General features: G+C 49.2%; 2 protein-coding genes across 3 annotated transcripts; both read right to left on the reverse strand.

Annotated features, from left to right (window-relative positions):
- Nucleotides 1–237: 237 nt before the first annotated feature.
- Nucleotides 238–10,069, reverse strand: LOC309524888 (zinc finger protein 174-like). 2 transcript variants are annotated; one of them, XM_082210088.1, is made up of 4 exons: nt 10,013–10,069; nt 4,984–5,742; nt 2,853–2,964; nt 238–2,161 (listed from the first exon to the last, which is right to left on the reverse strand). In XM_082210088.1, exons 2-4 carry the CDS (start codon nt 5,704–5,706, stop codon nt 1,395–1,397), a joined length of 1,602 nt encoding a protein of 533 aa, XP_082066214.1. In that variant the 5' UTR covers nt 5,707–5,742; nt 10,013–10,069; the 3' UTR covers nt 238–1,394. The 2 variants fall into 2 exon arrangements, with proteins under 2 accessions (XP_082066214.1, XP_082066213.1); XM_082210087.1 differs by lacking the exon at nt 10,013–10,069 and adding an exon at nt 8,841–9,404 and having other exon boundaries at nt 532–2,161.
- Nucleotides 10,070–10,673: 604 nt separating this feature from the next.
- On the reverse strand, nt 10,674–18,588 carry LOC309527537 (uncharacterized protein; the record flags this gene model as incomplete). Its single annotated transcript, XM_082214363.1, has 5 exons — nt 10,674–12,619; nt 14,319–14,426; nt 15,611–15,865; nt 15,947–16,064; nt 17,833–18,588. Coding segments are annotated over 5 exons (2,022 nt in total), but the record flags the coding sequence as incomplete, so codon positions are not given.
- Between the last annotated feature and the right edge of the window lie 677 nt (nt 18,589–19,265).

The raw sequence follows: 19,265 nt of genomic DNA on the forward strand, positions 1-19,265 counted from the left end.
GTGCAATGGGTCTGTGGCTCTCCCAGCAGAGGTAGAACAGGGAGGGAGGGAGGAACAAAACAAAGAGAAGGAAGAATAGAAAAGGGAAGTTGGTCCGTGGAGAATACATTCAATATTGATCAGAGATGGGGACCGGTTTCATCATTTGCATTCTGGGCTCAGAGGTGGACACTGCAAGCCTCACCAAGTTCCCAAACTTTTCTAGGGCAGGGGGAATTTGTGACCCTCCAGATCAGGGGTCTGCAACCTTTAAGACAAAAAGAGCCACTTGGACCCATTTCCGAAGAAAAAAAAACTGGGAGCCGCAAAACTCGTCATTATAAAAATAACATTTTTGTCACTTTTTTATTATTTCTTTGTTTGACCCCTCAGAATTACTCCTCCTCATAGAAATAAACGTTAAATTAACAAGTTACCTTTTTGTGTGTGTGTGTGTTCTTCACTCCCCTTCAAAACAGTGACCAGCGTACATGCCCCCTTTCAATGCAGTGACCAGCGTACATGGCCCTTACAATGTAGCGGGCAGGTGGGCGGGAAGGTGACGTCGGGACGGTGCGTGACTAACGCACGCACCGCCCCCATGTGACGTCACAGCCAGTACAGCGCCTGCCACAGTGGGGAGTGTCGGGGCGCACAATGCGCCTCCTCCCCTCACTAGTATCCGCCCCGGAGCCGCGGCAAAGGTGTAAAAGAGCCACATGCGGCTCCGGAGCCGCGGGTTGCTGACCCCTGCTCCAGATGGACTCCAACTCCCATCAGCTCTGGCAGCCAGCATGCCATGTGGTCAGGGATGATGGGAGTTGGGGGTCCAGCAAGATCTGAAAGGTGAGAGATTCCCCTTGCTCTGTTCCAGCAGACAGTAGCATTGCCAGAGATGCGTTGCCCGTGTTTGCTGAGCCCCAACCGCCAGCAGTATTGAGGCTCGCAAAGGGCTGCACAGCAGGTGCCAACGATCAGTCAATGGGCAGGCCCCTGCAAACCTCCTGCTGGCCTATCTACAACGCCTCCTGTCTGGGCCGGAGGTTCCCCATTGCTGGTTTGCTGCTTTTCGCCTGAGAAACACACATTTCAAAATCAGTTGAAGTAAATGCCCGTGAAGAGAGAAAGCTGGATCCTGTATCTATTTATATATAAAAATATCGGAAGCTGAAAGCCATAGAAAAAAAGGGGTGTCTCCGCCGAGCGGCAAAAGCTATGTAATCGTGTCCTCAGACACAACCCCCCCAGTGGGGGAGCTCTGCAGCTTAGGGATGACGGAGAGAAAACCCTCTTCGGAGCCCCCGCCCTCCACTCAAAAACCTCTGAGGGTGTGGAGCTACCAAGGTGAGCACCCAAAGGTGCACAGGGAAGGAGGAAGCCCCTTCAGATATCGTTTCCTCGCCCTGTGGAGGTTTCTAGGCCATGTGGGTCTTCTCATGTTTCATCAGGAGCCACTGCTGGCTGAATCGCCTCCAGCAGTGGGAGCATCTGTAGGGCTTCTCTCCCGTGTGAGTCCTCTCGTGCCGCACGAGGTCCGAGCGCTCGAAGAAGGTTTTCCCGCACGCCGAGCACTTGTGGGGCTTCTCGCCCGTGTGCTTCTTCTTGTGCTTAATGAGGTTCCAGCTGTACACGAAGCTCTTCCCACACGTGGAGCAGGGGTACGGCTTCTCCCCGTCGTGCGTCCTCTCGTGCTTGAGGAGCAGCGAGTTGCGGCTGAAGCACTTTGCGCACGCCGAGCACTGGAAGGGCTTCTTCTCGAAGTGTGTGGCCCTCATGTGGGCGATCTCGCAGAAGGCTTTCCCGCAGAAAGAGCACATGCGCGACTTCTCAGGTCTCAGAAGAGGGCTCTCCCCGCCGTCCTGAACCTGTCCCCCGCCATTTTGGGTTCTTTCAAGTTGGCCAAGCCTGGCGTCTTTGCCGAAACCTCCCTCTGGAATGGCGCAGGGCTGTTCTTTAGGCCTTGAGAGGCGTTTGCCAAGGACCTCGTCTGCTACGCCAGGAACGGATCCTCCTGCCCGATTCCTCTGGCGGTTTCTTTGCTGCCTCTTTGGGGTATGTTGGCTCCTGCCCGTTTTGCCCACCTCCTCAGCCAGGGAAACGGTCACAGTTGCTCTCCCGTGGAACGCCTCGGGCTCAGAATACTCCAGAATTTTCTCTCCACCTTTGCTCAGCTGCACATAGCCTTTCAGAATATAAAAAAGGTGGTGGTGGGGAACCAAATTAACAGAACTGACAGCAGAATATATATTTTTTATTCCATTTTTTAGCATCTTGATTTATTAGGAATATTGGCCTATGACCCTGGGTCCTTCAAATCTTTTCCTGGTTTTGGAATTAAGATAATTATTGATTGTTCCCACGATGGAAGGATCCTTTCACCCTCTATTACTGAATTATATAATACTTTTATTTTAGGAATCAATATATTTTTTAATACTTTATTCTATTCCCAATCCATCTGCTCCTGGGGCTTCCCCCCCCCTTTTTAGCTTCCCTATAACTTTCTCTATTTCTTTTTCTGAAATTGGTTGTTCCATAATCTCTCTATCTCTACTTTCTAGCTTTATCTCTCAGTGTGTCTCGATATATTCCTTCATCTTCCCCATAGAATTGTTACCTGCTGAATATAACTCTTGGTAGAACTCCCGAAATACTCTCAACTTGTCTTTCATCAAATTATTTATTCCACCTCTAACCTCGCTCCCAAAGGAGCCCATGGCCACAAACACATCAGTGATCAAACAACACAATTAAAAAAAGGAAATCTTCCACTATATGCTTCAGGAAGTTTTGTCTGGACACTTCTTAAAATATTGAAGCTAAATTTCACACAATGGTTCCTGGAATCCAGGAGCAGGAGAAATTGGGCTTACCCAGCACCCCAGTACCCAGATCCTGCTTGGTTTCCTTCATCTCCACAGGGCTGGAGGGAGATGGTTCAGTCTTTACAGAGCACACCACCACCTCCTCAAACTTTGCCACCTCCTGAAAAAGCAACAAAGATCCTTTTTTTTAAGAGCAGGGAGACAGGAATATATGCTGAGGTACAAGTACCATAAAGGGACGCAGGCGGCGCTGTGGTCTAAACCACAGAGCCTAGGGCTTGCCGATCAGAAGGCCGGCAGTTCGAATCCCCGTGACGGGGTGAGCTTGGTCCCAGCTCCTGCCAACCTAGCAGTTCAAAAGCACATCAAAGTGCAAGTAGATAAATAGGTACCACTCCGGCAAGAAGGTAAACGGCGTTTCCGTGCGCTGCTCTGGTTCGCCAGAAGCGGCTTAGTCATGCTGGCCACATGACCCAGAAGCTGTACGCTGGCTCCCTCGGCCAATAAAGCGAGATGAGCACTGCAACCCCAGAGTCGTCCACGACTAGACCTAACGGTCAGGGGTCCCTTTACCTTTACCTTTACTATCAGATTCATTCAGGTTTACAGAGTTGTTCCTGAAGGCAGGCTTAGGTTACATAACAGATAAACTATATATAGTGGTACCTCGGGTTACAGACACTTCAGGTTACAGAAGCTTCAGCTTACAGAAGCTTCAGGTTACAGATGCTTCAGGTTACAGACTCTGCTAACCCAGAAATAGTACCTCAGGTAAAGAACTTTGCTTCAGGATGAGAACAGAAATCGTGTGGCACCGGCAGCAGGAGGCCCCATTAGCTAAAGTGGTACCTCAGGTTAAGAACAGTTTCAGGTTAAGAACAGACCTCCAGAACGAATTAAGGACTTAACCCGAGGTACCACTGTACTAGATAGTAGTGAGTCATGAGAAGACTGCATCCGAGCAGTTACCAGTTAACACTCCTTGCAGCAACCGACCAACTGGCAAAACTGCCTGCCACATAGAGGCAGTTAGTCCTCTCTCGGAATGTTGGATTTGATTGACAGCTATATATCCCACAAAGCTGAGGTCCCCCAACCGTGTTGTATATGGAATAAATGTCCTTCAACCTTTGGGTCTCCAGCTGTCATTGGACTGCAGCTCCCTCTTGTCTGACTATTTGCTAACCCTCCAGTCCAGCAAAGCAACATCTGTGGGGCGAGACAGGAAGCCAGAGGGAAACAGGAAACCAAGTGAGCTCTGCGCCTCTTGGCCGCCTCTCCTAAATTTCAGTTGGCACCGGCTAGGGCGAAGGTAACTCTGACACAATTCAAACCATATGTTTAAAGTGCTTTAAAGGTAAAGGTAAAGGGACCCCTGACCATTAGGTCTAGTCGTGGTCGACTCTGGGGTTGCGACACTCATCTCACTTCACTGGCCAAGGGAGCCGGCGTACAGCTTCCGGGTCATGTGGCCAGCATGACTAAGCCGCTTCTGGCGAACCAGAGCAGCGCACAGAAACGCCGTTTACCTTCTTGCCGGAGTGGTACCTATTTATCTACTTCCACTTTGACGTGCTTTTGAACTGCTAGGTTGGCAGGAGCAGGGACCGAGCAATGGGAGCTCACCCCGTCGCGGGGATTCAAACTGCCGACCTTCTGATCGGCAAGCCCTAGGCTCTGTGGTTTAACCCACAGCGCCACCCGCATCCCCGGATAGTACAATAGTTTATGTTATTATGATTCAGATTCATGTGTGTTTCCTTTAAGAGGGACTGAAAGGGATTATCAACCAGGAAAGTATAATTACTGATAGGACTCAAACGAGTTAGCAACCCACTTGTCGCTGCATAAACTCAAACAGGAGATCGTTTAAACTCTGCTAAATTATATAAACGTTCCCACAAGCCTGTGGCCCTCCAGGTCTCTCAACATGGCCCTCAGGACTCTTCTCAGACCATACCCCCTCCTCCGTTTCCCCCCTCCTGGATGAAATGTGTCTTTGAACTGCAACGGTCTCTCTTGCTTGTCTGGTTGTATGTGTAGGAACCTTCAATTCTCTCATAGCTGACTTGCAGCTTCTTATACAAACAAACATGTGGCCCCCCAGAAGGGAATGTGGCCCTTAGGCCATCAATGGTCCCCACCACTTGCTGTTTGTATAAGGATGAAACACTCTCACCTGCACTTCCCATCTCTTGGTCTGCTGCTGCCTCTGGAGGAAGTCCTCGGCCAGGGCCACCGCCTGGGAGCAGGTCTCCGGGCCGCACTCCCTCACCCTGCTCTGGATCTCCAGTGGAAGGACGGTCAGGAACTGCTCCAGGATCAGCAGCTCCAGGATCTGCTCCTTGGTGTGCCTCTCCACCTTCAGCCACCGGGAGCAAAGCTCCTGCAGCCGGGTGTAGGCCCCTCTGGGCCCTTCAGCCTCCTGGTAGCAGAAGCCCCGGAAGTGTTGGCGCAGCTTCTCTCTACCAATGGCGTCCCTTTGCAAGATGGCCGCCTTCACTTTCCCATAATCCTCTCTGTCTCCGGCCTCCAGCCCGCTGAAGGCCTGCTCGGCTTCTCCGCTGAGGGCCGGCAGGAGTCGGGCCACCCACTCTTCCTTGGGCCACCGGCAGGCTTGGGCCACTTGCTCGAAGGAGGCGAAGAAGGCCTTGGCGTCGTCCCAGGGGGTGGGCGCCTCCAGCTGTGGTGCCCAGCCTAACTGAGAAGCCTCCACTTTCTTCAGGAAGTCCTGCCACTGGGTTTCCCAGCGCTGCAGCTGCCCTTCGCTTGGTTCCTCCTTGATCCGAATTTCTGGTATTTTCTGCAGATCTTCTCCGATAATCACAGCCTGGAGGACGTCAGGAGCTTCTCTGACACTTTGCAAGACGGCCTTTTGGCTACGACTCGCTTGCTCCTCCATCTCATCCCAGAGTTAAACTCTTGTATAGAAGCTTCTCTAGATTAAAACCAAAATATATACAGTATTGGCTGTTGTGGCTGCTTTGGCGGAAGGCAAGGAGCCCCATAGTAGGTGCAGCCTTTGCAAGGTGGCTGCCTTCACGTTCCCATAATCCTCTCATATTCCCGGAGCCAATGGGAGGAGAAAAATAAGGCCTGGGGGCCAGATCCAGCCCAATCACCTTCTAAATATGGCCCATGGACGGTCTGGGAATCAGCGTGTTTTTACATGAGTAGAATGTGTGCTTTTATTTAAAATGCATCTCTGGGTTATTTGTGGGACATAGGAATTCATGCATCCCCCCCAAAAAAAATATATAGTGCGGCCCCCCACAAGGTCTGAGGGACAGTGGACCAGCCCCCTGCTGAAAAAGTTTGCTAACCCCTGGCTTAGAGTTTGACCCACCCTGCAGCCTCTGGTCCCACGGAAAAGGAATCAGCCACAGTATCTCTGGAGACTGCAGAGCCAGGATCCTTTCCCTACAAAGGCTGGATCAACAAACCCTTTGTTATCAGGGCATAAGTGTCCAAGGCATATGAAAGACTCCGGGCTAGTTGTTCACATAGAATGTGCCTGACCTAGAGAGGCAAAAGTTGGCCCACCTACCCAAAGACAAAATAAAAAAATTCCTTCCAGTAGCACCTTAAAGACCAACTAAGTTAGTTCTTGGTACGAGCTTTCGTGTGCATGCACACTTCTTCAGATACACTGAAACAGAAGTTGCCAGATCCTTCTATATAGTGAGAAGGTGGGGAGGGGTATTACTCAGAAGGGTGGTGGGAATGGGAGATTGGCAGATAGCTGAGATGAGCCTGTTGACGACTCTTAACGACTGCAATAGGTCTTACAGGAAAAGGCAAGGGGTGAGAAGGTGAAAAATGGCTTAGTCATGTATAATGGGATAAGAATCCAATGTCTTTGTTCAAACCAGGTCTCTCCATGGTTTTAAGTTTGGTAATGAGTTGCAATTCAGCAGCTTCTCTTTCCAGTCTATTTCTGAAATTCCTTTGTAGTAAAACAGCTACTTTGAGATCTTGTATAGAATGTCCTACCCAAAGACGTGTGCCATCAGCAGGCTTGGGGGAAACTCAGAGGTTCCCAAAAGTAGGGGGCAGGGAAGATCTTCCGAAAACATCTCAATAGAGACTGAGCATTCGGAGTGGCCATGAAAGGGGGGGGGAGTGAAACTACAAGCGGAAGGCGGAACGGAATAGAGTATCCTGGAATGGGTGAGCTGAGGGTGTGTGCGCACCAAAAAAATTTATCCTAACTTTCTACTCTCGGAAAGTATCGAAGCAACTTAAGGAAGTTAGAAAGTCGACACCAGTCTTAAATCTCTTTTTTATCTACTGCCATTTTAACTTTTTGAACATGTTACGTTATCACTATGCATTTTCCTTGGTGTTAATTTTATCGTTTCATCTTTCATGCAAATGCTTTGAGGCTGTTGCTCTTTACAATCATGAAATAAAAAAATAAAAATAAAGAGAAAATCAATTAAAAGCTAAAAAAAAGAGGGTAGGAACCCAGACATGCAATACAGCGTGCTTAAAATGCTGGCGCCACCCACCCACAAGGGCGGAGTATCCTCAGGGAAACCCCCAAGTAGGGGGGGGACTTTAAGGGGGGAACCCCCCCAAAAAAAAACAGCCCAGGAGAACTGAGCATGCTCAGTAGCCATGGAATGCTGGCAGAGTGTTGCGGAGGGTGGGAGGAAGGATGGAATGGAGTGCGGAAGGCGCTGCCTTGCTGTTAAGGGGGTCGCAGTTTAGAAGCAGAGAAGGTCCCGGGTTCTAATCCCAGGAGAGACACCTTCCCTCCTACCTAAAACCCTGGAATGCTGCTGCTGGTCAGTGCAGGCGGCCTTGAGCTTGACAGACCAATGGTCTGACTCAATGATAAAACAGCTTCCAATGTGTGTGTGTGTTTGGGTATTGTCGGTCAGAGGGTGTTAAAGAAGGACCGAACTTTCTTTATGTATGCAACAACAGCAGCAAGAATACTTATTGCAAAATATTGGAAGACCCAAGATTTGCCCACCGTGGAAGAATGGCAGACGCAACTGATAGACTACATGGAACTGGCAGAAATGACTGGCAGAATCCGAGACCTGGGAGAAGAGGCAGTGGAAGAGGACTGGAAAAAGTTTAAAGACTATTTACAGAAACATTGTAAATTGTATGAGTGTTAACAAGGACGCAGGTCTGAAAACAACATGGCACCAGCAATTTAGTTGAAAGAAATATGAGAATATGTGATGTTTAAGAAAAAGATGAATTTTGGAGTATTATTATGTAAATTAAGTATTTAAGCATTTGATAAAAATATTTAAAGTTGGAGACATAATTTTTGAAAATTACAAGATAGGAGCTGAAACAAGGTGATAATTTGCTGTTTATAATTTTATAACTGGGAACGCAGGAGTGGGAGATGTGAGGAAGTCCAAAAGGTTAAGAAAATATGGTTGTTGAATATTGGATTTTGTTGTATGTTTTTTATTATATGTTACTCTTTTTTTGCTTTTTCTGTTGTTCTTGTTTGTTGTATTTGGGTGATGGTTTTATATGTGTTTGGTGAATTCAGTGTTTAAAATCTTTAATAAATATCATTAAAAAAAAAAACAAACAATGTGTGTGTGTGTTTGGGGACGTGTCTCCCCATGGAACCAGATCCAGTGTTTTTTCCATGAGGCTACGCAGGGGTACGCATACCCCCTAAACATTTGGTGAATCTCAGTTTGGCCTCATTGAGGGGCAGTATTTCACTATGAGTAGGAAAACGAGAGTACCCCTAGACATGTTTTTAAGGAAAAATCACTGACCAGATCTATCCCCCCTCCCATTTCCCTGCATTGCAAAAACAAACAACACCTCCACCTTCCCGAAAAGAAAAGCGTTACTGCGTGGAGGGTCCATTTTCTGATGGTGGAAGGAAATGAGCGCGAGAGATTTCGCTGCGGGTCAGAGTTAGACCTCCCGTGATCAAAGCACAGGGGCTGGAGATGCGTTGCCTCCCCCCAACCCCCCAAAAAAGTCACTTCATCTTCTTCTGTCCCCCCACCTTGGGAGATCCGCCTCTGCCCTCGTGCAACTCACCTCTCCACGCACTGAGATCTTTCTTCCCTTCCTTCCTCCTCCTGTTTTTGGGTTTTTTTGCAGCAGGCGAATTCAAAAGCAAACCCCACCCCCAACAGGGAAAAAACCTCGAGTGTTTTCCATCCAGCCAAAAAACACAACAACACAGCACTTTATTTGGCCCCTCTAGCAAACCAAGCACTCGGTCACTTTAACCCTTTGATGCATTTGCAGACGGTCTGATAAGAATCTTTCCCTTTTACAGGGTGGGGAGCCCGAGGGCCGTATTCCCTTCTGGGCAGCCTTCCGGGGGCCACATGCCAATGGTGGGCGGGGCCTGGGGCAAGAACGGACTGGGGAATGAATGAAAGCTTCACCTCTGGACTGGTAGGCTGCTTTCAAGGGTGGCTGGTGCCCGCTGCGGCTGATAGGGCAGAAGCCGAGGAGCCCAACAGTAGGTGGCGCCAGTGAGGCAGTGGCAGGCAGAGCAAACCAATTCTAGGGTTGCCCCCATCCTCCTACCTGCTGAGTTCTGCAAGGGGCAACACTGAGAGGAGGAAAACCGACAGACAGCGGTTCTCTTTGGCTTGGGGCCACCTGGCACTGGTGGGGCAGCGCCCCATTTGCCCCCATGGACCAGCATCTCCACCGAGGGGTGCAGTCTGGGAAGAGTCCTGAGGGTCAGAGAGGACTGGAGGGCCAAATTTGCCTCCAGGGCCTGAAGACACACACACACAGACACACACACACACACACACACACACTCCCCATCCCAGCATGACATAAAAGTGCTTATTTCATTTTTTTTTTTAAGTTCTAATCTAGATAAAAGCACAAACGGTGACATAAAAAAAGGAAAAAGGAAAGGAAAATAGAGAAAACGAGGGGAAAGAGAAAGAAGAAATGGGAGGAAAAAGAAAGAAATGAAATAAAGAGCTTCCAGTTCCACAGCTATTTGTAAACTCATCCATACAAAACCACTTTCTATAAACCAACATGATATTCACTGCTTCCTTCCTTTTTAAAAGCTCAAGGAAAAGGGAGGGCAGAGCCCAAGCCTCCCTTTCATGCTCCACAGTCTGGCCAGGAAGTTAAGGCCTGGCTGCAGTTACTCAGTGTAGCCTGTTCACCCCAGGCATTTGGTGGCAGAAGAATATTCCTCTTGGCAATCCCGTGATGAGTAGTAATCTAACCTTGAGGTTATGAGAGCATCAACAACAGTAGTTAGGCTATCCCTCTGGACCATCTGTTCAGCTTTCATTCCAGTGCCCAATTCTGGGCTGCATCAATAGGAGTATAGCATCTAGATCAAGGGAAGTAATAGTGCCACTGTATTCTGCTCTGGTCAGACCTCACCTGGAGTACTGTGTCCAGTTCTGGGCACCACAGTTCAAGAAGGACACTGACAAACTGGAACGTGTCCAGAGGAGGGCAACCAAAATGGTCAAAGGCCTGGAAACGATGCCTTATGAGGAACGGCTAAGGGAGCTGGGCATGTTTAGCCTGGAGAAGAGGAGGTTAAGGGGTGATGTGATAGCCATGTTCAAAGGATGTGACATAGAGGAGGGAGAAAGGTTGTTTTCTGCTGCTCCAGAGAAGCGGACACGGAGCAATGGATCCAAACTACAGAAAGAAGATTCCACCTAAACATTAGGAAGAACTTCCTGACAGTAAGAGCTGTTCGACAGTGGAATTTGCTGCCAAGGAGTGTGGTGGAGTCTCCTACTTTGGAGGTCTTTAAGCAGAGGCTTGACAACCGTATGTCAGGAGTGCTCTGATGGTGTTTCCTGCTTGCCAGGGGGTTGGACTCGATGGCCCTTGTGGTCTCTTCCAACTCTATGATTCTATGAAACACCAATTTATCCCAAAAGCTTTTTTTACAATCTGAGCATGTATACCAGGGTTGGCAAACTTTTTCAAGCCCAGGGGCCAAGTTCCTTGGCAACCTTCCAAAGGACACATTCTACCTGTTGGTGGGGACAGAGGCAAAAGAGCAGAGCAGCAAATGCCCATTCTACCTATGGATGGGGGGGGGGGTGATTTTGGCACAAACAGCCTTTCCATCTTTCCTCCAGACCAGCAAGAGACACTGACAGATTTTAAGGACACTTCCTGTCCAAAGGGGGGGGGGGGAGAAATCAGTTTGTGAAACTCGCCCAGGGAGGAGTAGCAGGAGTGTGGCATGGGGAAAACTTCAAGGACCAGGTAGAGAGACCTGGAGAGTTGTATTTTGTTTCCAGGCCTTGGGTGCCTCACCTCTGAGGTAGAAAAATAATAATTTATTTCTTTGCCCCAGTGACTCTGGGTGGCTCCCAACAGAATACTAAAAACACAATAAAACATCAAACATTAAGAACTTCCCTAAACAGGGCTGCCTTCAGATGTCTTCTAAAAGCCAGGTTGTTGTTTATTTCCTTGACATCTGATGGGAGGGCGGGTGCCGCTACCGAGAAGGCCCTCTGCCTGGTTCCCTGTAGCTTAACTTCTCGCAGTGAGGGAACCGCCAGAAGGCTCTCGGAGCTGGACCTCAGTGTCCAGGCTGAACGATGTGGGTGGAGACGCTCCTTCAGGTATACAGAGCAGAAGCCTGTATGCCTTTCCTTCTGTAAAAGTGTCTAATAAGATAGCAACTATGATTGCCCCATGTCTATGATTGCTCCACAGGACGCTACGACATGGGTAGGCAAACAAAGGCCTGGGGGCCGGATCCGGCCCAATCGACTTCTAAATCCAGCCCGCGACGGTCCAGGAGTCAGCGTGTTTTTACATGAGTAGAATGTGTGCTTTTATTTAAAATGCATCTCTGGGTTATTTGTGGGGCATAGGAATTCATTCATATTTTTCCCCCAAAATTTAGTCCGGCCCCCCACAAGGTATGAGGGACAGTGGACCGGCTCCCTGCTGAAAAAGTTTGCTGCCCCCTGCTCTACGATGTGAAACGGGGTTGTGATCTCACTATAAAACTTTTCTTCCCAAACTCGAAGCGTTTGTACCACTTGCTCCCTGCGTGAATTCTCACACACTGAATAAGACCTGATTGATCACCAAAGTTCTTGCTGCCGTCGGGAAGCTGGCCTGATCTTTCCCCGTGTGGATTTTCTGGTGCGAAGCCAGACAGTCCCCCCGGCTGAAGCTCTTCCCGCACTCGGAGCATCGGTATGGTTTGTCCCCTGTGTGGAGTCTCTGGTGCCTCATAAGGTCCGAGTTCTGGCTGAAGCTCTTCTCGCACTCCAAGCACTTGTAGGGCGTATCCCTCGTGTGGATCCTCTGGTGCCGAGTGAGGCTGGACTGAGCGCTCAAACTGATGCCACAGTCGGCGCAGCTGAACTGCTTCTGCCCTGTGTGCATCCTCAAATGCCGGCTAAGGATTGATTTGCGGAGGAAAGTCTTGCTGCCATTTGAGCAGTTATAGAGTTTTCCCCACCTGTGGATTCTCTGATGTGAAATCAGGTTCGCTTTGTGGTTGAAGCTCTTTCCACAGTACAGGCATTGATATGGCACTTCCCCATCACGGTGTCTTTGATGCTGAGTGAAGCTTTTTCCAACCGTCACGTTTTTATTTGGTTTCTCCTGGGTGGGAGCACAGAGGCACTTGCTGCTTCTCGTTTCTCTGTGTTTTTCCTGCCGGGTCGGGATTTCTTTCAGGTCCATGCCCTGACAAGCAGCAGGTTTAGCCTTATCCTCTGCCTGAGCCTCACCCTCCTGCAACTCTGAATCACTCTGATCCTGGAGTTTCTCTTTACATCCTAATGATGTCCCACATATTTCGGTCTCGTCCTCAATCTCCCGCAAGCTGCCTTCTGGAATAAACAGGTAAGCCAGAATTAAATGCTATGAATAGAGGGTTCTAGGATTGAAATCTACAAAGACATCCCAAAACATCTACTGGACCTTAGAGGGAAATACGGAGACCCCTTTTTCTTTTTCTTTTGATGTGTTTAATGTTTGTATTTTTGTATTGTATTGTTTTTTGTGTTTTTGTATTTTCTTCGTCTTTGTATGTTTTTTTATTGTGAAAACTTAATAAAATATTTATATATAAAAAATAAAAAAATGCTGTGTGTAAGAAAAACAAAAGGTGTAAGAAAAGAAAAAAATGAATTTAAATAGGGTTGAAATGTAAGGTTCTGCACTTAAGCAAGAATAACCAGCTGCACAAATATAAGATGGGAGGCACTCAGCTTACTAGTAGTATATGTCAAAAAGACCCAGGGGTCTTGGTGGACCACAAGCTTAACGTGAGTGAACAGTGTGATGCAGCAGCAAAAAACTAATGCTATTCTAGGCTGCATCAACAGCTTGTACATGTTACTTTCCTCAATATGTACATTTTAATGCATAGTTTACATTAGTTATTTGCATTTCTGTACACATTAAAGGTAAAGGTACCCCTGCCCGAACGGGCCAGTCTTGACAGACTGTGGGGTTTGTGCGCCCATCTCACATTTATTGGCCGGGGGCCAGCGCTGTCCGGGGACACTTCCGGGTCACGTGGCCAGCGTGACATCGCTGCTCTGGCGAGCCAGAGCCGCACACGGAACGCCGTTTACCTTCCCGCTGGTAAGCGGTACCTATTTATCTACTTGCACCCAGGGGTGCTTTCGAACTGCTAGGTAGGCAGGCGCTGGGACCGAACAGCGGGAGCGCACCCCGCCGCGGGGATTCGAACTGCCGACCTTTCGATCGGCAAGCCCTAGGCGCTGAGGCTTTAACCCACAGCGCCACCCTCGTCCCTCTGTACACATTACAGACCCTCAAAGTGTCCCTGTTTTCCAGGGACAGTCCCAAATTTACAGAAGCTGCCTCGGTTTCTGATTTGATCCCTGAATGTCCCACTTTTCCTTAGGACATCCTTATTTTCATCAGAGAAATGTTGGAAGGTATGTAGTTACGCAAGTCCTGAGCCAAGGACATAAGTAACTATACAACCTTTAGAATACATCTGAAGGCAGCCCTGTATAGGGAAGTTTTTTTTAAAAAAAGTTTAATGTTCTATTATGTTTTTATATATGTTGGAAGCCACCCAGAGTGGCTGGGGAAACCTAGTCAAATGGGTGGGGTATTAATAATAATAATGGAATAGGACGTCCCTATTTTCTTTGGAGAGATGTTGGAGGGTATGACATTACCTGGCTAGATTCAGAGGCTTATTCTGCCCCCAGACAGTGGAAATAGGTGCTAGCCATCGTGGCTAGTAGCATAGAACCTCTGATCTTGGAGCAGCAACTTGGGGTGAAAGGAGTGCCAACTTGAATAAAATATTGTGGGGGCCCAGCTAAGCCTCGCCTTGCATAATCAATCACATGACGCAGTGCACACACACTGTTTGAAGGGGAATGCCCATCAACTATGTGGAGGTCTGGCCCCCTCAAATATTTTATTGTGTGGGCCGAAGCAGCCCTGGCGCACAGGAGTTTGCTCCTATGTGGGGTGGGGTTCCATCAGCACATCGCCCCCACAAGGATACCCCACAATTCTCCGTCAGCAAAATAGACCTACCTGCTAATCCCTCTCCTCCCTCACTGCTCTGAGCAAAGGGATCTTCGCTTTCTTCCAGCCAGGAAACGAAGTTTCCTCCTGCAGGGGGAAAGAAGAGACACCACCATCAATACATTTTTATTTTTGTCCTGCCCTTCCTCCAAGAAGCTGGGGCTACAATATACGGCCCTCCCGTTTTTATCTTCACAACAACTCTTTGAGGTAAGTTAGAAATTCTGCCTGAAATTCTGGAGAGTGGCTGCCAATCAGTGTCCAGAATACTGGTCTAGGTTGACCAATGGTCTCTGGCTATCACAGAGCGAGTCGGTAGTAAATCACACAGTTCCAAGTTGGAGTTAACTACAGTGGTACCTCGGGTTACATACGCTTCAGGTTACAGACTCCGCTAACCCAGAAATAGTACCTTGGGTTAAGAACTTTGCTTCAGGATGAGAACAGAAATCGTGCAGCGGCGCAGCAGCAGCAGGAGGCCCCATTAGCTAAAGTGGTGCTTCAGGTTAAGAACGGACCTCCGGAACGAATTAAGTACTTAACCCAAGGTACCACTGTATTAGCAAAAACACTATCTTTGCAGACTTGGCTGCGTGTCAGACCTAATGAGCACAGCAGCTTATTTCTTGTAGGTCTTATTCCATGAAATCAGTTGCTGAGATTATAGGTCCCTGCCTCTCCACAGCCATCTAAGTCCCCTCCTCTCCTGTGCTTTTTCCTAGCAACCTGAGACTGTGCCTGAGTGAAGCCTGTGAAGCCCATTTCAGCCCTCTTCTGGTTCTGGGAGATGGGGAGAACCGAGTTTTTCACAGCAGGAGGGGGAAACCCCATGACTCTTCACCAACCTGACTCATCTCTGCCTCTTGGGCTTCCTCATCCCCTGCTTCAGCTTCTACCTTGACTTGCCGTTTTCATCCCCAAAAAAGTTTTTGAGTTTCAGCTCAACGTATTTTAATCTTGTTTTTTAAGTTGTATTTCAATCAATTGTTTTCTATCAGGTGTTAGCCGCCCTGAGCCCAGTCTTGGCTGGGGACGGCGGGGTATAAATAAAATTATTATTATTATTATTATTATTACCACCTTTGTTTCTGGACTTCTCTCTGCCACAGACTTTCCCAGCTCACCCTGCCCTGTTACCTCTTCAGCTTCCGACACAGCCTCTTCCCTGTCTTCTCCCTCTGACCACTCATTGTTGTCCCACCACACATCCCTGGCCTCCCACTATTCCTCTGCGCCCAACCATCCCCTGACATTGGCTCTGTATAAGGGCAGCTTTCAATGTCCCCGTGTTCATTTCTTACCTGCCTGGACTGTGGTTTCCCTGGGGGCCTTATTACTTTCCCTACAAGGAGCGGCTCCAACAGCTCCTTCCACGGGTTGGGTTTCCTGCTGACACCTTGCTCCATCCTGACTTGCCAAGACATTTTCAGGCTCACAACACAGAGGAAGTTCCTCTTCCACTTTCCAGGTCCACGTCCCCTGCAGTCCCACCAGTTCTGAACCGCCTGGTACATATTTCTCCTCCTCCTCATCTGTGGTCATCCGTTCTTTTCCTACTGGAAAAAGAACGAGATAATTCCAAACAGTTCTGATTTATTGAGCATCACCCCCCTCAAAAAAAGAAGACTCCTCCCTACTCAAAAGGCTGGCATCTCCATCTTCTTGCTTGGTTTCTACATACAGATGTTTCTCCTTCATGGGAGGTGGAGCCCAGCGTCCCTCAGAAAAGCTCACAGCTGCCTCTTCTGAGGTGACCTGTAAGGACGGAAAGGGATGCTTTCAGGGTACAGTGACAGTCCTGAGAGGTGGCAAAGGAATGCTGTGCTGTCAGTGGCTTCTACTAGCCACAAAGGCCATGGTCTACCTTGGCTGTCAGAGCAGCTTGTGCCTCTGAATGCCGGTTACTAGGAACCACACAGGGGGAGAGTTGCTATTGCTCTCATATCCTGCTTGGAAGCTGGCTGATGCCACTGTGAGAACCTGTCAGCCAGGGCCAGATTTAGGTCTGATGCGGCCCTAAGCTACTGAAGGTAATGGGGCCGTTTATATGTCCAGCTGCTCTTTGACAACAACAAATTTTCACTGTTTTTTTGGGTTGAATATATGCTATATGGTAATTTATGGACCTAATAGGTCCATATGCAACACAAAACATTGTTGCTGTGTGTAGGTTTTATTTTATTTGTTTTTTATCTTATATTTTGGAAATGCACATCCAGTGGTTTTTTCCTTTAAATCTTTGGGGGGCGCCCAAGAGAGTGGGGCCCTAAGCTATAGCTTGATTAGCTTATATGTAAATCCGGCACTGCTGTCAGGGCTGGTGTTGGCATTGTCAGGAGTTCACCCTACACTTGAGTAGGACTCTGGCAGAGACACATGCCCGAATGGCATGTTCCCTCCCTCCTGGTCGATCATTCGGGAGCTTCATAAGCTTTCTTCAGCCAGAACATCACAGCGACTGATGCCAACCGACACTGGCACACTTAGAGATCCGCAGAGTTTGCACATGACAGACCTCAGCAACTCAGCATTTTGGCTAATCTACTTTATTTACATATAAAGACGCACGGAGCACTGCAACATGGCTCCCACTCTCTCTAGCATCAGACAGCAAAGAGAGAAAGAACAAAGGACAATAGTCCCACTTCAGGAAACACAGTAACACAAACATCCTGTCTCCGTCACTTCCCACTCTGTGGAGTCAAAACATACACCGTCATGTGATAGACAAAAATCCCCTGACTACAATCATAGATCAGGAATTCTAACAGGCACGGGCCTGCAATAAAACACCCGTGGCTAAAGAAGTTAGATCTTTATTCAAGAAAACACACCACAGGCCTAGTGGCCTCAGCAACTCTTTCTAGGTTTTGCCCCACGAAGCAGTTGCGAGGGTCCCTGCCTTCCCTTCTCTCAGGCTCCTTCCCCTGGCTGTATGTGCAGAAACCTTTGACTTTGGCATGGCTCACTTGTAGCTTCTGGTACAAAGGTGCCTCTTTTGCCCTCCCCCCGAGAAGAGAATGTGGCCCTCAAACCAAAAATGCCCCCTCATACTGTCAGGAAAAAGCAGCAATGCGAGAGCGAGCTGCAGGTGTCTGGAATGCAAAACAGGATGTTGATGTTTGGGACTGTACCATGGGAAAAAAGGGGCAGTCTATTCACTGTACTGAGCGCCGGATGTTAGCTCAGAGTGTCATTTGACCTGTACTGGAAGTACAGGGGTGGAGTTTATCTCTCTACTGTTGGAGTCTGATGAGTACAGACGCGTTTCTCTGTACTGCTGCAAAGACAGAAATAAAGACATGTAAATAGAATTCTGTCTGTCTCTTTCCCCTCCCTGGGGGAGGCAGGGAGGAGGGAGGAGGGAGGAGTGGTGTGTCCCTCTCACGCTGAGTGGGATCGCCGATAGTGACCTTGCCTGTATCCTGCCGGGAGACGCAGACGGGGAGGTCAACAAGGATCTTAAGCCAGGTGCCTGGAGAGTGGCCAGTTTTCCTCTGACTGTTGTACAAGGTCGAAACACTCTCACCTGCTCTTCCTTGGCCTCCTGCTGCCTCTGCAGGAAGTCCTCAGCCAGGGCCACCGCCTGGGAGCAGGTCTCCGGGCCGCACTCCCTCACCCTGCTCTGGATCTCTGGCGGAAGGATGGTCAGGAACTGCTCCAGGATCACCAGCTCCAGGATCTGCTCCTTGGTGCGCCTCTCCGGCTTCAGCCACCGGGAGCAAAGCTCCTGCAGCCGGGTGTAGGCCCCTCTGGGCCCCTCGGCCTCCTGGTAGCGGAAGCCCCAGAAGCGTTGGCGCCGCTCTTCCCTGCTCATGGCGTCCCCTCTCAAGATGGCCGCCTTCACTTTCCCATAATCCTCTCTGTCTCCAGCCTCCAGGCTTCGAAAGGCCCGCTCGGCTTCTCCGCTGAGGGCCGGCTGGAGGCGGGCCGCCCACTCTTCCATGGGCCACCGGCAGGCTTTGGCCACTTGCTCGAAGGAGGCGAAGAAGGCCTTGGCGTCGTCCCAGGGGGTGGGCGCCTCCGGCACCTGTGGGACCCCCCAGCCCAAGTGAGGGGTCTCCACTGTTCCTAGGAACGTCTGCCATTGGGCTTCCCAATGCTGGGTCAAGGCTTCTTCCGGCTCCTCCTTCACCTGATGCAAGATTGACCTTCTGAGAATCTCCCTGAATGCACTGCTCCCTTCATGTCCATCTTGCAACCTACGATGCCCAAGTATGGAGCCTTTCCTGTTCCTTCTGACGCCTCGCCTTGTGTGCAGCCTGCAGGGTCCCGCTCTTCAATTTTCATCCTTGTGTGAAGCCACAAATGTGGGGCTGGATTGAAGAAAACACTAGAATAAGCAACCGGTACCTGAAGACAAGGCCTGGAAACGATGCCTTATGAGGAACGGCTAAGGGAGCTGGGCATGTTTAGCCTGGAGAAGAGGAGGTTAAGGGGTGATAGGATAGCCATGTTCAAATATATAAAAGGATGTCACATAGAGGAGGGAGAAAGGTTGTTTTCTGCTGCTCCGGAGAAGCGGACACGGTGCAATGGATCCAAACTACAAGAAAGAAGATTCCACCTAAACATTAGGAAGAACTTCCTGACAGTAAGAGCTGTTCGACAGTGGAATTTGCTGCCAAGGAGTGTGGTGGAGTCTCCTGCTTTGGAGGTCTTTAAGCAGAGGCTTGACAACCATATGTCAGGAGTGCTCTGATGGTGTTTCCTGCTTGGCAGGGGGTTGGACTCGATGGCCCTTGTGGTCTCTTCCAACTCTATGGTTCTATGATTCTATGACATAGGCACAAAGCTTTTACCTGCATAAAAAAAGAAGAAAAACCAGAATCAGGGAGAATCGGCCAGCATTCTGGGAGGTCAGCCACCCTCGACTCTCTTTGGCAGCGGTGCCAAGCGACAGCAGTGATATATAACTGAGGGGGGCTGCATAGCTGTCAACTTTTTCCTTTTTTT

Source organism: Podarcis vaucheri, assembly GCF_965113315.1.
Source record: "Podarcis vaucheri genome assembly, chromosome: 2".
In the NCBI taxonomy this organism is placed as follows: Eukaryota; Metazoa; Chordata; class Lepidosauria; order Squamata; family Lacertidae; genus Podarcis; species Podarcis vaucheri.